The sequence below is a fragment of the Pleurodeles waltl genome, chromosome 10, assembly GCF_031143425.1.
Source record: "Pleurodeles waltl isolate 20211129_DDA chromosome 10, aPleWal1.hap1.20221129, whole genome shotgun sequence".
Taxonomy (NCBI): Eukaryota; Metazoa; Chordata; class Amphibia; order Caudata; family Salamandridae; genus Pleurodeles; species Pleurodeles waltl.
Window position 1 is genome coordinate 65,807,611 of NC_090449.1, and position 14,716 is coordinate 65,822,326.

A 14,716-nucleotide genomic window follows, 5' to 3' on the forward strand; every position below is an offset into this window, starting at 1 on the left:
TTTTCTTATCCTAAAAAGTTTACTTTTTTCTCTTACTGCAGTTATACGATTTTGTAAAGTGAGCTTTCTGACAATTATGTGAAACAAAAAGCTGTAGGATGTCAGTCTTTTGTTTCTAATACACATTTAAATAGCTTCTAAATAAATAGTACAAATATTTCAAAATATATCAGGAATTATAAATGTGCTTTTTTCTAATTCATAAGTGTGGTAAAAAGATTTAAATAGGAGCAAAACAAATCAGAACACTTTACTTGGTGATGTCCAAATTACAAAAATGTGTAGAAATTCGATTTTCAAACATTACTGTTTATACACCAGCTTAAAACTGCATGTCACTTGGAAATTGTGTGAGTATTTCAATGTAAAATGTGCTAATTGGCAATGACAGTACGCTTCATGCTTTACATATTCATTAAAAGTTATAGCTTGGAACCATGACTAGAGAAACATTCTTGCTCACCTGATGACAATGCTGTTAATGAACTAAGAGCAAGGTTGAGTAAATAATGTGGCAAGAAAAGGCAAATTGTGTGGTATAATGCAGCACATTTTTTCAATAATATTACTTCATTATTTTGTCAGTTAAACCTGGTAACGCACTATGGGCATTGGGTCACCTCATTAGTATCAATTTAATACCCATATATAGCAGTAAGCATCAGATAGGTGACCAATCTAGCTTTGAAAAGGGTCATTCACTGTGCAGCAACATGTGTCGTGGCATATTTAGCATCTTTTGAACTGTGTGAACTTAAAACAACATTTTTTAAATTAAAATCTGCAGATTGCAGCAGATGATGGATTATGTGGCAAATGCTGCAAACCTATAACTATATGAAAATCACCACAGCCTCACAATCACATAATTCCAGTGGTGCTGAGTGAGAGGCAAGTTAGGGGTCATGTGTATGCTATAGGTGGCTAGATTTATGTTATATATGGAGCAGACATTTAGTCTATTAAATGAGTTTTTTGTACAGCAGACATGCTGCACTAACCTATTTAAAGGGGCTATCATACTGGGTAATGAAGAAAACGGTGGATCAGTGAATTAAAATATTGCCTCTACCCCACTCTGTGCCACGCCACTCTACTCTTAACCACTGCACTCTACGCCAACGCACTTTACTCTGCATCACTGTACTCTACACTGTCTACACCACTGCATTCTGACACCCTACTCTGCAACACTGCATTCTCCGCCATTCTACTCTGCACTACTCTACTCTCTGCCCCTCTACTCTGTACTACTCCACTGCATGGACTTTGAGGCACTATACTCTATTCTACTCTGAGCCCTCTACGCCACTGCACTTCATGGCACTTGATGGTACTCTGCATTCTACGCTACTGCACGCTATACTTTTCGAATCTACTCTGCAGCATTGCTCTCTGCATTACTCAATTGTATGCCACACTACTCTGTGCCGCTCTACTATGCACCACTCCAATCTGCACTCTACTGTGAACCATTCTAATCCATGAGACTGCATTCTATGACGCAGCATTGTACACCACTGAATACAATGCCCCTGCACTCAATGCAACTGCACTCTGCGCTCCGATACTCTGTAACACTCTACGGCAATGCACCTCAGACTAGTCCACTCTACGCCACTTCACAATATGCCACTACAATACACAAAACTCTTCCCCATTCCACTCGACACTCCACCCCACTCCCCTCCATGCCACTTTTAGCCATGCTGGTGAACAACCTGGCCAAAACACTTTGGGAAAACCAATAGCGTTGCACAGGCGACATCTATTAATTTTGTCAATGGTTGCTAGTTAACCCTGCTTCAAACTGCAAAACTAATGCTGCTTCTATTAACACACTGCACTTCCGCATACACCACCCTCCCCTTCTAGAATTGTGAACAGCTGAAGCACTGCCTATAAGGCCATAGAGGGCTGACACCGCCAGGTCTAACTCGGGATTCGGGAATACCCCCACAATGCGTGGCGCCTAGCGACTGGCGAAGGACAACTCCGTCAGTGTTTACACGACGCACGCCATGTGCTGACTCCCCAGCCAATCAACTCTTAGAAACCACCTGCAAGCAGTGTGATTGGCTGATGTGCCGACAATGCTCCCATCCTAGCCCCTCTTACATATTACAAGTGCCGCCCACTGCCGAAATCTTCTCGAATATGTGCAGTCAGTGGATTGGCTGTAATACGACCCGGAAGTGCTGACTGTACGGGAACAAATGTGTTCCGTAGAAAGAGCAATAACGGACAACTGACGTTGGCTTGAGTACGGACGGTCAGGGTAAGTATCGGACAAGTCGTTCTATTGCCTGTAGCACGAGTAAAGTGGTGCCAGTTTCTTCAGTTAGTCTCGCGGGCTTCTAGAGATTTTAGTGTAGTCATACTGTTGCTTATCTTTTGAATCAGCAGTTCATTTTTTCGATCCAAAATAAGGAATCGGCATGTTGTGTCTATTGGTGTTTGACGCCTCTGCCAGCAGTAATCGTTGATAGTCGATGGAGTAAATAGCTGGATATACTAGTATTCTTGATTCTCCCACAGAATTAAAGACGAGACGTTTCTGAAATGCAGTAAAGAATATGGACAATGGTGTGTCAGCGTAAGAGAGCTGGCAGAGGCTGCGCCAGTTCACTTCTCAGTGAAATTATTTCTGTGCGACGTTCTGCTGACTCATAATTCCTCTGCATACTCAAGGAAAGCACTACCACTCTGTCCTTCCTGTATTTGTTTCTGGTTTGCCTTTGATTTTCCAAACGTGAGCTCTCCAATCTATCCATATCTCTCTTTCTTGTTCTTCAGCCGAGTCGAATTCTCTTGATCGCTGTCAGCCAAAGTGAAGCCCCGAACCTTAGTAACGGCGGCACTGTCTACATCATGTCAGGCCATAGGGTGGTGGTAGGGACACTGTCCCCGTCATGTCAGGCTATATGGTGGTGGTAGCCTGCTACTTGTCAACTGCTTTAGATTTTTATTTGGAACTTAACTGCCTTCAAGCTCTCCCCTTAAAAGCCTCCTTTCTAGTTGATGTTTTCTTGCCATGTTCATGAGTGGATAGTGTTGTATTGTGTCGGTGTGTGTTTCACCAAAATGTGAGTTAATCGTTGTTTCCATTTGGGACAAAGTGTACACCGTGGAACAAAACGTTCTCAGTACAAAGCTTTTGCACTTTTGAAAAGCAACACTTTGGTTTGATCAGCCATCCCTCATGTGCTCCTAAAGCGACGTATGTACGGGATCTAAAGGCCGATAAGTTGCATTTCTTTTAGATCTCGGTGGTACTGTATATTTCCCGTGCAAAGCAGGCATGTTGCCTGGCACTAAACATCTGCTAGGTAGTAGCTCTTATTTGGAGGCAGGACATAAACCTAGACCAGGTGTCGCCAACCTATTCAGTAGTAAGAGCTACTCATCTTCAATTAAAGTGCACTTGGTAACAAGATCAATAATAAGTCCCCCCTCACACCACATGATTAAACACAAATATCAGATTTCGATAGGTTTTGAAAATTTGAGGAGTTCTGAAAATACTCACATTTTCATCTAAAATACACTTTACAATGTTGGTGTGTAGATTGTAAGTCAGCCATGCTAAAGCTTATAATTTAGGAGGCTGAGTGGTACACTAGAGAGCTACCTACAGGTAGCTTGAGATCTATAAATAGCTCACGAGTTACACGTTGGAGAAGCCTGAGCTAGATTTTTTTAGAGGAAGCTGTTGTTATCTGCGAAGAGAGGCAATACTGGCCTTCCCTCTAAGTAAATAAACTGATCTTTCTTTTGAGAAAAGAAGCTGGATTGGTGTTGCAATGAGAGGAGTGTTCCAGATCCCAGGAAAAGCTGGTAATGACCCTAGCTGACAGGAGCATCTGAGTTGAGAACATCTCAGTGCATCAAGAGTGTACATAAAGCCCACAAGACTCCCGCAGCTTAACTGGACAAGAGAAGTGAGAAAGACTACAAGCATCACCTGGGCCATGGAGCTGCACAATCTCTTTGTCTTCCTGAGTTGGTGAGCCAGCTTCATCTCTACCTGGGCCAAACCTCAAGGGTCCCCATATCTCTGAGCCCAGTCCTAGAAGGACCAAGATGTCTCATTCCTTCACGCCTTCAGAGTAAATTCTAGTTTTATTGACTGTGATGGGTCATCCTGATTCGGGAACAATTTACACCATCGCTCTATCGTTTTTGCTTTAGAGTTAGCATAGTTTGTAGACGTGATTAATCCCTAAAGTCCAATACCCAGTGGAACCTGGAGAAGTTTGGCATTTACTGGGTGCTACCGCCACTTGAAATGTTGACTGCTATTGGGACTTAGTAACACAGGGCAATCTAAACATGGGTAACTTTAAAAAGGAGTTGATCTGCTGTTATATCCACCCCATCCTCTAAAGACTAACGGCCAGTTCGGGTCTTAACTGGTTTTTGAAGGTGCCCTGAACTACACCTTTGACTTCACTGGGTGGAACCCGTGTGTTCGGCTGATGAAGTTTTGTTTCAGCAACATTATTTTTCTAATTTTGCCACTAAATCTTAGCAGCTGCACGGACATTTGCGGAGTACTACCAATGTCTCTGTGCAGCGGCCCGCTGCCACAGGTGGAACAAAACTCTCCCCTTTTAAATGACATTTCACTGCCTCGGTGTCGAGCAGTGAGAGACGAGCCCTGGATAAGCCCTTTATGAGTGAAGAAATCTCTAACAATATTTCTACTCCATCCCCTGGCAGGACACTTGGCCCCAATGGTTTCCCCGATTGCTCTCTGCTGTGAGTCTGCAGAGGTCAGACACTTTCAACGAGAACTTGACATGGCCACGATTGTGGTCATTCCAAATTAGAACCCTCCACCTATGGATTGTGTGGCATATCAGCCCATTTCATTAGCAACGGCAAAATAAAGATCTTTGCTACAATTCTGTCCAAACTTCTTAAAACGGTTCGTTGTACTCTCATACACCCAGACCAGTGTGGCTTAATGCCTGCCAGGGGCACGAGGCACTGCTTTAGAAGCCTTCATGTGGCACTCGCGCACCGGCATCTGCTGTCCACCCGAGCCCCCTACCCGGCTCTACTATTAGTAGACTTTAAGAAGGTCTTTGGGGTGGACTGGACCTCCTGTCTCATGTTTTTCAAAAGGCAGGGCTGGGATCTATTTTTTGTAATCATCTCAAGTTACGTTATCCTAACCTGACCACGCAGGTACAGATTAACCGAGTGGTCTTGGAACTGACCCCTGTCCTCCGAGGCACCTGACAGGGCTTCTTTTTGCCCTTGAGCCCCTTGCATAACGTGTATGCAGCAATGCACAGATATGGGGATGGGAGTGGGATTAAGGGCACTATGACCGCATCATCTTATATGCGGATGACGTCCTCTTTTTTTTCTTTCCAGACCTAAGGAGACGGATCTCGCTGTCTTCATCTCCTCCATTTGTTTGCAGAGGCTTCAGGTTTACAAATGAACCATGCAAAGTCGGTACTTGTTCCTCTCCATCTCACTTACGATGTGCATCGTCTGGCAAACTACCATACCGATACAACACCTGAGTTTTTGCTGCTCTGGTATCCGGATGGCTTGACACCCTGCCTTTGAGACTTAATTTTACTCCCCTCATTCTCAAGGTAAAAGTAGACTTGAAAAGATGGCAACCCCTCCCAATTAACATAATGGGATGCGTCGTCTTTTATAAAATTATGATTTTTGGCAACATTTCTTCTCTCTCTCTTTCAGAACTTCCCACAATTTATACTTCGGCGTTGATTTAGAAAGATGGCCTCTTTGGCGGCATCCCTTCACTGACCTAACTCCAGGTCAAGACGATCTTTTACTAAATGCCAATGCGTGACATATGAGGGTGAGCATGGCATCACCAATCTGTAGGTTTACCACGTGGCATCCCAGGTCCTGGTTATAAATGACTGGCTCATTGGTGGGTGTTCGGACCTGGCATACAGGGCAGAGTTGTCCTTCCTGTGATTTGAAGGGGTACTTGAGATGCTGTATGGTGCCCACCTCCCATATACTCTTCTGGAGGTGACCGGGGTGCACTTTCTGAGCTGGCATGTTGCACGTAGACTTACCGCATGGGATTCCAAGCTTACCAGAGCAGACGCCATTGTGGAGGGGAAAATGGTAGAGTGAGACAGCAGGTTTAGAGGGGTTTCGACATTGGGATAGAACCGGCATCTCTCTACTAGAAGACATCTGGACTGTTTCTCTGATGCTTACTTTCCGGGAACGTCAAGGTACCTGTGCCTTGTCACCCACCCAGTTTCATAAATACCTCTATGCACTGAAATTATACAGAGCTTCTGGAATTCAGCCTTCTGGAAGCTAAACTTCTGATTGGCACACTGTCGAAGGGTATTCTCAGATCTACTGCACATTGATATACAATACCGCTAATACACCTGCAGGCCCAATGGGAGGAGTGGATTGGGCAACTAGATGATGAGGATTGGCGAGACGCTTTGGTGGCTCCCCACACTATCACCAACTTTTCAAAACTGAGGCTTATACAGGTACACTACTTGCACAATGCTTATTTAGCAAGTGTTTATTCAAAGCACATCTAATTCCCGCCTAAGTCTACCTCTCTTGGTGTCATTTAGCAACAGCTAGATGTGGCGGTGGTTGTGCTGCTACGAAACAATAAAATTGGTTATAAAAAAAATCTTAGAAGCTGAGGCTTCATCCCCCCCCCCCTCTTAGTGAGTCTTAATTTGTACCGAGAGCCATTAAAACAGAACACAGAATATATCATATCAAGATTACTACACTGTATCCTTTTATGTTCGACACCTGTGTCCCTCTAACTTGGAGATTCAAAACATTATTTGTAAACAGTACTGAAAGATCTGACGAGTCCCTTAGTTACCCCTGCCAAGTCAAACACCACACCTTCAAATAAAAAGAGCGATGTGTCTGACTTCCGGGATTCAAATGTATCATAGTGGATGGGCATTCAGTTAGTTGAATGTTCTTTATTGTCAAGTTGTTTCTCCTTTTCTAACCCTTAACTCCTCCTTGGAAAGCATACGTAAGTAAATGCAGTATTTTGGTCATCCATTTATATTTCACTTTTATTGGTCGTTCTTAGACGTCAGTTGTAAGCCACAGAACCCAGACAGGAAGCTTTACACTTGTTTTCAGTATTTTTTCTTCATTACTCAAGTTGGCTTTGATGCCCAGCTCTAGATGGCAAGAAAAGGGAACGTCTGTTGTCAGTAGGGTCACTCTTCCATACCTGCATGCATGCGATGTCTGTTTTTGTCTTGTTAACCAGTTCTGCAGTATCGGTTCCTTCAAGCATGTGAACCTCCGATCAGTATTTAATAAAAAATCGTGACCGACGAGAAACAACGAAACTCTATCCTAACCACAGATCTAATTATATTTTGTGTTTATCATCGAGCTTCCTTTTGTTTTTGTTTTTTAAATCACATGATCACCTTAGTAGTAGGCAGTATGTAGAGTGTAGTGTAGTTTATTTCTCCGTTATGGTGCATATGCAACATGGGTATTTCATCATAATGTCCTATTTTAGCCAGAAAGTGCATTTCTTTGTGTTTTGACACATCACCAATTGGCTAGGGGGCACCTGGGATTTTTCAGCGTATTAAGAGAGGTCCAGTATACTCAATGAATCCTGTTACTTCAAAACTAATCTTGCTTTTCCCTCCAGTACAAAGAAATCTCTTGCCCAATTTGGAAATGTCCACCTGGGAATGCTGTTGCCCTGGCTCGGAATCCTTCAGTTTGTAATGAAACACTATAGGAGCACAATAGAAGGGAACACTTAATCAAAAGGCCCATTTTCATATAGGTTTCATGATCCGAGGCATCAGAACTGGGAAACCTCGTATGCCAATACAAGTGAATTTCTGGTACTCTTTGGTAGGCTAGTCCTGTGCTTCATGTTAGGCAGCTTTTTGTGGCTTATATCTCACTGTGATATACAACTAGGTTGACTACTTTTCTACTAGCCATGACTGTGATTGCACTTGAGTTTCACTGAGTCATAGACTGTATACACTTGACAGCACGCAATCATTCCGTTTTAAGGCAGCGTTTTGTCACTGAGCGTGGTTGTTGTGTTTGGGTTTGTATGTGTGAAGTGAGAAATATTAATATTAGCAGGTGTATTAGTGCTCTAAGCCTCAGTCATATTAGTGTTAAGCCCACGATCACACGACCCACAAGGAAACATAAAAGAGCTTGAAGTTCTCTTCTAGTAGGAGATGTTGGAGGAGTGTATTCTAGAGACTCTTCTCAAAAAGCAATCTTTGCACCATCATGCACACATTTCATCAGGTGTAACTTTGAGCACAGGGTCCTAGTGGGTCTGTATTTGGTGAACTTGTTAATCAAGAACTCAAGAGCATTTCATTAAAGTCAGATAGGAAAAGTGAAACGTCTACTCTGGCATGGGGGTTGTCTTAAAGAGTTGTGCTTGTTTTCTTAGCTACAGCTAAAAGTTCTGCTAGAATGCGAGGGGAGTTTTGTATTGGTATGGTGTGGTTCTGACCGTCTTTAGAAAGGCAGTTGTACATTCATGAACGCAGTCTGTCCTGCCGCCAGAGATTGATTAGGCAGCAGCGGCCTGGTTATTGTCAGTTTGAGAATGTTAGGTATTTGTAGTCTTACTTTTGCAGAAAATGTATCGTTGAGTTGGCACTGATTTATAAAAAGTACTCGGTAGTTACAGGCTAAATACAGCAATGTGTCAGAAGACGTGGCAGGTTCAATCTCTAGCAGATTCAAACCGTACTTGGTTGTTCATTTAGAGATTTCCTTGACTCTATTGTGTCCCCGAGCGAGCCGTTCAGAACGTAATGGTGTACGGGTCTCTGCACTCCTCAGCTGATGTTTGTTTCTTGGCAGACGGTGAAGAGCTGGTAATGGAAGCGGATGCAGAGAAGGACAAGCACTGCTGTGGGGAGATCGGAGACTGCAACACTCAGCTCACAGAGGGCGCCCAGGCCCAGCCGGATGGAGAGAGCTCCCAGGCCTCAGTCAGTAATGGTGGAGACACTGAGGGAGACAAGGAACTTGTTGAGTTCAAGATTATTTGGAACAAAAATAAATATGACGTGAAACTTCCGATGGACAGCACAGGAGCAAGCCTGAAGCAGAAGATCCATTCTCTCACAGGTAAAGATGCAGCCAGGCTAAAGGCAGGAGGCTAGTTTGTGTGTGGTGACTGCTACAAAGTAGGTTTCTTTGTTTATGATAGTAACTGTATGTTCATGCAGTCTTTCTATAACCGCTGTTAGGCCCATTCCACGCCCCAGCCCATGGGGGAATGTATACATCTAAGGGACCATCTGAGACCACCACCACCCACAACTGTTCCAGTGCATCATAATCCTAACTTGTACATATAGTATGCCAATATTTAGAACCATGTGTTTCTATTCTAAGCCACCTCATTTTCAACCTGTCACTTCAGTGCGATGCAAGGTTTGTGCTATAAACAACTCTAGGAATAAACTACCAGCAAGAATTGCAGCTCCACTGAATAGCACAACGTAGACTGCTCTCCTACTCTGTTGATGCACCTCAGTCATGATCTTTGAGGGTTCCTCATTTCTGCTAATAAGTTTGCTCATGCCATGACATTTCAGTACTGAAATCTGTATACTGCTGTAGGCCTCTCCCTGATATTCCACTATTCTGACCTCTTCAGTGCTTTTCATTGCACCATTGTTTAACTTTTCTCTTGCAGCCTACCGCTGATGATTTTTCCAGTGCACTAATATTGCTGTTTTAATCCCCCTCCCTCATAAACTGCATCCTGCCTCTTCAACTACACAGATATATGTAATGCATCACAATCCTCTTATGAAGCCTGCCACCTGTAACCTTCAACTATAGTAAACTACATAGTGCCCCGCACTTTGAGTCTTGCCTTTCATGATAATCCTGTACACTTACTTAGGTTGTGCTCTTTTATTGCCTGCACTCCTCTTCTGAGGCCTGTCTTCCATTGATCTCCATTACACTGTCCTTGCCATTACATCGGGAATGCAAATTCAGCATAGTTCACAAACTAACTTGTTCCAAATGTGGCACTCTATTGTAATCCTGCCCTGGGCGAAAAGTGAATTTGCATTTCACGTAAATGGAATGCACATTTCTAAAGTGTCTCTCTAAGTGACATTGAAATGAGGAGCTCTCCAAATTACTTTTCTCACTCCAGATCACATAATGAAAGGCAACCACTAAAAATCTTACATATGTTCTCACACTGCTTATTTTGGAGAAACTGTCAATGTACGTTTTGAGTTGAAAATGGGAACCATGGGGTTGTACACTTGAAAATGTGTCTGTGGATGCAATTTAATTTTGACTTCTTCCATGAGTGGAGTTATATTACCAATTCTTTTGAGAAGAAAAGTATGACAGTGTCACTCTGTTTAGCATGCCTCATCTTGTAGATGTTAAATGGTTTCCATTAATAAAGTAGGACAGTGTATTTTGTCAACATAAATGTGAGGGTATAGGGATTCAGTCCGCATATACCATCGGGAAATGTTGACACGACTCCTAGCTAGCTCAGTGACCTGTCTGAACACCTAAACACACCAAGGTAACAGATGGGTTATGCAATCTCAAACATGACTACTCAAATTCCCAAGGAAATTGTGGGATCAGATCTACCCACTGATTGTCATGTAGAGTACCAAAGATTAGACACAAGAAAGAATGCAAAAATGTTGTTTAGAACACTTATTGCAATAGTCTTATTCTTGCATTAAAAAAACATGAGCTGCGATTATTGGGCAAACAAAGCATGGTAACCAGCATTACAAAGATGGTGAAAAAGATAAACCGTTTAACCATGATTTTATGATTGTTTTGGTATACTCTTATCTGTACTTACCTACACTGCTGAGAGCATAGTGGGAGCACCCTCTGCCGAATCTATTGGGAAAGATGTGATTGCTGCACACAATGATGGTGATCCTTCAGGGAGGTTGTCCTTGGCCTGTGTTGAGATGTCCGGGTGCACATAATTCTCCATAGAATTTCTTCCTGATACCAATGGGGGAGGCAGCCAACCTGTTTACTTTAGATATAGTAGTTTTCCTGTGGCTTCAGTGGACCCTTCTCTCTTGCCCACCTCATCTATTTTTGGTGTTCAGTACTTCAACAGTTCCTGTGCTGGGCGGTGGTTCATCCTGAATAAACAAAATCCACTTGACTCGTCTACACTGATCTAACCTCTCTGATTACTTGCCCAAGAGCCCTGCGAAACATGGACACAAAGTGAAAGTTATGCAGGTCTCCAGGGCTGTAGAAGTGTTTGAAGTTTTTAAAAAGGCAGTGGAATCGCTGGCTTGGGCTTCCTTCCTTAACTATTAAGTGAGGGTGACGGTTTGATGACTTGTTAGTGCTTTTTAAAGATTTAAACTTTATGTCGAACATTTGAAGCTTACCCACCTGTGAAGAATATCATGGGTGTGCCTGCCAGGAAGAAGTCTTCTCTGGTCCCACAAAGAACTGTGCAATAACCTACTTTCTAGAGAATCTGGATGGAGGACTTCCAACCGTACCCATCCCATCCCCAAACTAGGCCAAAGTGGCACAGGAGGGGAGAGATTGTTGGTGGCTTGGAGAAGAAAAGAACAAAGACCAAAATAACCTGGGTCATGAAAATGCAGTATTTCTGTAGAGGTGATGAGCATGCAGTGTCCCGACCCACCTTAAACCCTTACAGTGCCTATAGTGATCCCTCACTCAGTTGTACAATGATCAGAAGGTCTGCAGACTTGAAACCCTAATCATTGGGACCAATTATGTTGGCTGTTGGAAACTGCCTAAAGGTATGTTTGAGCCCTAGCCCGAAAACCCAGTTCTAAAAAAATAATAATAAAAAATGAGGAAGCATATGGGTTCAGTAGGTGCTACCCCCTGGAATATTTACAGTACAACAAATATACATTTTATGATAAGCACCCCTAATTTAAGTTTACCTACTAAGGGATTTGAAGCTAGCTATGCTGGCCCACTGCTGTATATGTCCCCATGTTAAGTCCACCCCCTTTTAATGGGGAAAAAAAAATAGTTGAGTCTGTACCAGTTTTTTTTTGTTTTTTTGTCTTTTTATTGTTGCACTTTCGCAAATTGTATCGTGAAGCAGACCCTTGCGACTGGCGCCCCCCCTCCCCAGTTACCATTTGATCGAACACCAAAGCTATGGAGACCCTGAACTTCATCGGAGACTTGATACGTTGGTACCTTTTTGCGGGGGTGGCTTTTCTGGTTGAGGGATATTGGACTTAAGGGCTAGAATCTCATCAGTTGTGCAATGCCCTGAGAATGTATCCATAGCATACAACAGAAGCCCTTCTGAGATTAAGTTTTTCTACTGAGATGACACCCATCAAGCTCTGAAGATCCCCAGGTCGGACTGGGTTCTGGCATTACAGGCAGCATGGTAAAATTGCTATCTTTGTTCTTAACCAACAGATGTTTCCAATTTGGCGAAGGGTCTTTCCACTCAAGAATTCATCAGCTGAAATGTGGAGTGCCACAGTGCTCCTCCCTTGGCCCCACTCTTTAAAAAAAATATTTATGTTCTACCCTTATCTGATATTATGTGCTCGCTAGGCTTTACGATGGTTCATATGCAGATGATACCCAGATTGTCTCCTGCTCTCAAAATGTCAGAGCCACCTCTCAAAAACTAAAAATCTGCTTAGAGAAAGTTCAGAAATGGATGGCCGTGAGCTGCTTAAAGCTAAACAGGCACAGAATAGAGATGCTGGTAGTTGGTAACAATCCTTCAGTTTGGGACCAGCTCTCCCGGGCTCTGTCCCTGGGTGATCGCCCACTCCCAAGACGAAAGTGAACATTTTGGGTGTTACTTTGGGAGGTCAGTTTACTGTGGCTTTGCAAGCATAAAAGGTCATAGGTAATTGTTTTGGCCTTCTTGGAGCACATCTCTTCCCCGCCACCAAAAATGGATGTTCGTCGAATGGTGGTTCAAGGACTGATACTGTTCCACCTTCATTATGGTAGCTCCCTATATTTATACAGCCCTTTATACATTACAAACAAACTCCAAACCATTTAAAATGCAGGGGCCCAAATTTTGTTGGGCCTTCTTAGGACCCAATCTACCCATTCAGCGTTGACTACTCTGCACTGGCTACCAATTAACAAAAATAATCTATTTTATGGTGCTTTGTATTGCCCATCATGCCAAACGTAACACAGGACCACAAATTCTTCAGCAACTGATCAACCCATATCAGGCAACCAGAGATTTGAGGTCAGCCAAATTAGGCCTTATTACTGTCCCTAGAATCAGGAGAACCAGAGAAGGTGGCCGATCGTATTTCTATCTTGTCTTTAAATTGTGCAATTATTTATCTATTAACCTTAGACTCAATGATAATCTGTGTAGCTTCAGGAAACATCTGAAAATCTATCCTCTTTGTTTGCCTAAGTGGGCTAGCTCAAAATTCATCTAAAACTTACCTGTAGGCCTAATTGGTCTCTTTCTGTTTTGGCTGCTAGTGCTGGGAACACTGGTTGGGGTAGCTATGTGCTTAAGAAAAATGTAATTGCTAATAATAATAATAGAGTGCATCTTCATAAGAGCACATTGGTAATAGGTCAATGTTCTACAAAATATAGCACTACAGAGATCTAGAAAAATATATGGGTCTTTCTTCCGGTCCTAAACCATGACTGATCTTTTTGTTTTCTGGAATGTTTAGCTTACTTTTGTTTAACTGTAAATATGTTATTTGTGTCAGTGAAGGTATTGTACTGACTCAGCATTCTTGTTATTAAGTGTTATGTACTTTCTTACTGCATATGACTTTCTATTCACCACCTCCCCTTCATTATTAAACCACAACTGCTCTACCAGAGTACTCCGATTAAAGTGCACAAGAGTAAGTAACATAGATATCCAATTGGAGTGGAGTTTTGCTGGTGGCCTAGGGCACAGCCGGTAAATGACAGTCCGTACACTGCTCAGTAACTAACAAGTATCTCAGCTAAACTCTGACCTGGATTTTCTGTATGCCCCCAGTGCCAACAGTATTCTGTCTTCTCTAGGTCTACCGCCTGCCATGCAGAAAGTTATGTTTAAGGGACTAGTTTCAGAAGAAAAGACGCTAAGAGAGCTCAAAGTGACCAACGGAGCGAAGGTGATGGTTGTGGGTTCCACCATAAATGATGTTCTAGCTGTGAACACGCCCAAAGAGACCATCCAAGAGGAGGTGAAGGCCGAAGAGAGCAAGAAGGAGCCCGTCTGTAGACAGAAGGTGAGCTTTCCTTGTAGAATGTTCCACTTCCTCTAGTGTCTGAGATAATATCTGGAGATATGATGGTCTTGAGATAAGTAGTTACTTCAAACCATGACCCATTCCTTTGACATTTATGGATTCTGAATATCTGGACTGTGGCAAACAATACTCTACTACTATTGTTATGCCAAAAGGTGAGCATAAGAGTTACCAGGGTAACGAATAAACATTGTTGACCACTTAGATGTTTATTTAGCTTTTATTCTGTTCCTGGTTTTATGCTTATGTCTTCTAGTGATTTATGGGAGGAGGGATATAAGTTGATAAAATTTGAACTTGGAATAATTCTTGGACCCTGCTTAGTATATCTCCACATGTATCAGAAAACCCAGCCCCAACTATCACCACGGGTTTTTGTCGTAATTTATTTTAAACCACCATTAGTCTAGATCAGG

General features: G+C 42.8%; 1 protein-coding gene across 2 annotated transcripts in view; it reads left to right on the forward strand.

The window, feature by feature from the left end:
* The first annotated feature begins 2,167 nt into the window (after window positions 1-2,167).
* Window positions 2,168-14,716, forward strand: part of UBFD1 (ubiquitin family domain containing 1) — a 60,357-nt gene continuing 47,808 nt past the window's right edge. For both annotated transcript variants that reach the window (XM_069209675.1, XM_069209677.1), the window contains exons 1-3: window positions 2,168-2,278; window positions 8,878-9,147; window positions 14,071-14,279. In XM_069209675.1, the coding sequence (XP_069065776.1) occupies window positions 8,895-9,147; window positions 14,071-14,279 (462 nt within the window). In that variant the 5' untranslated portion in view covers window positions 2,168-2,278; window positions 8,878-8,894. The remainder of the gene's footprint in view (window positions 2,279-8,877; window positions 9,148-14,070; window positions 14,280-14,716) is intronic.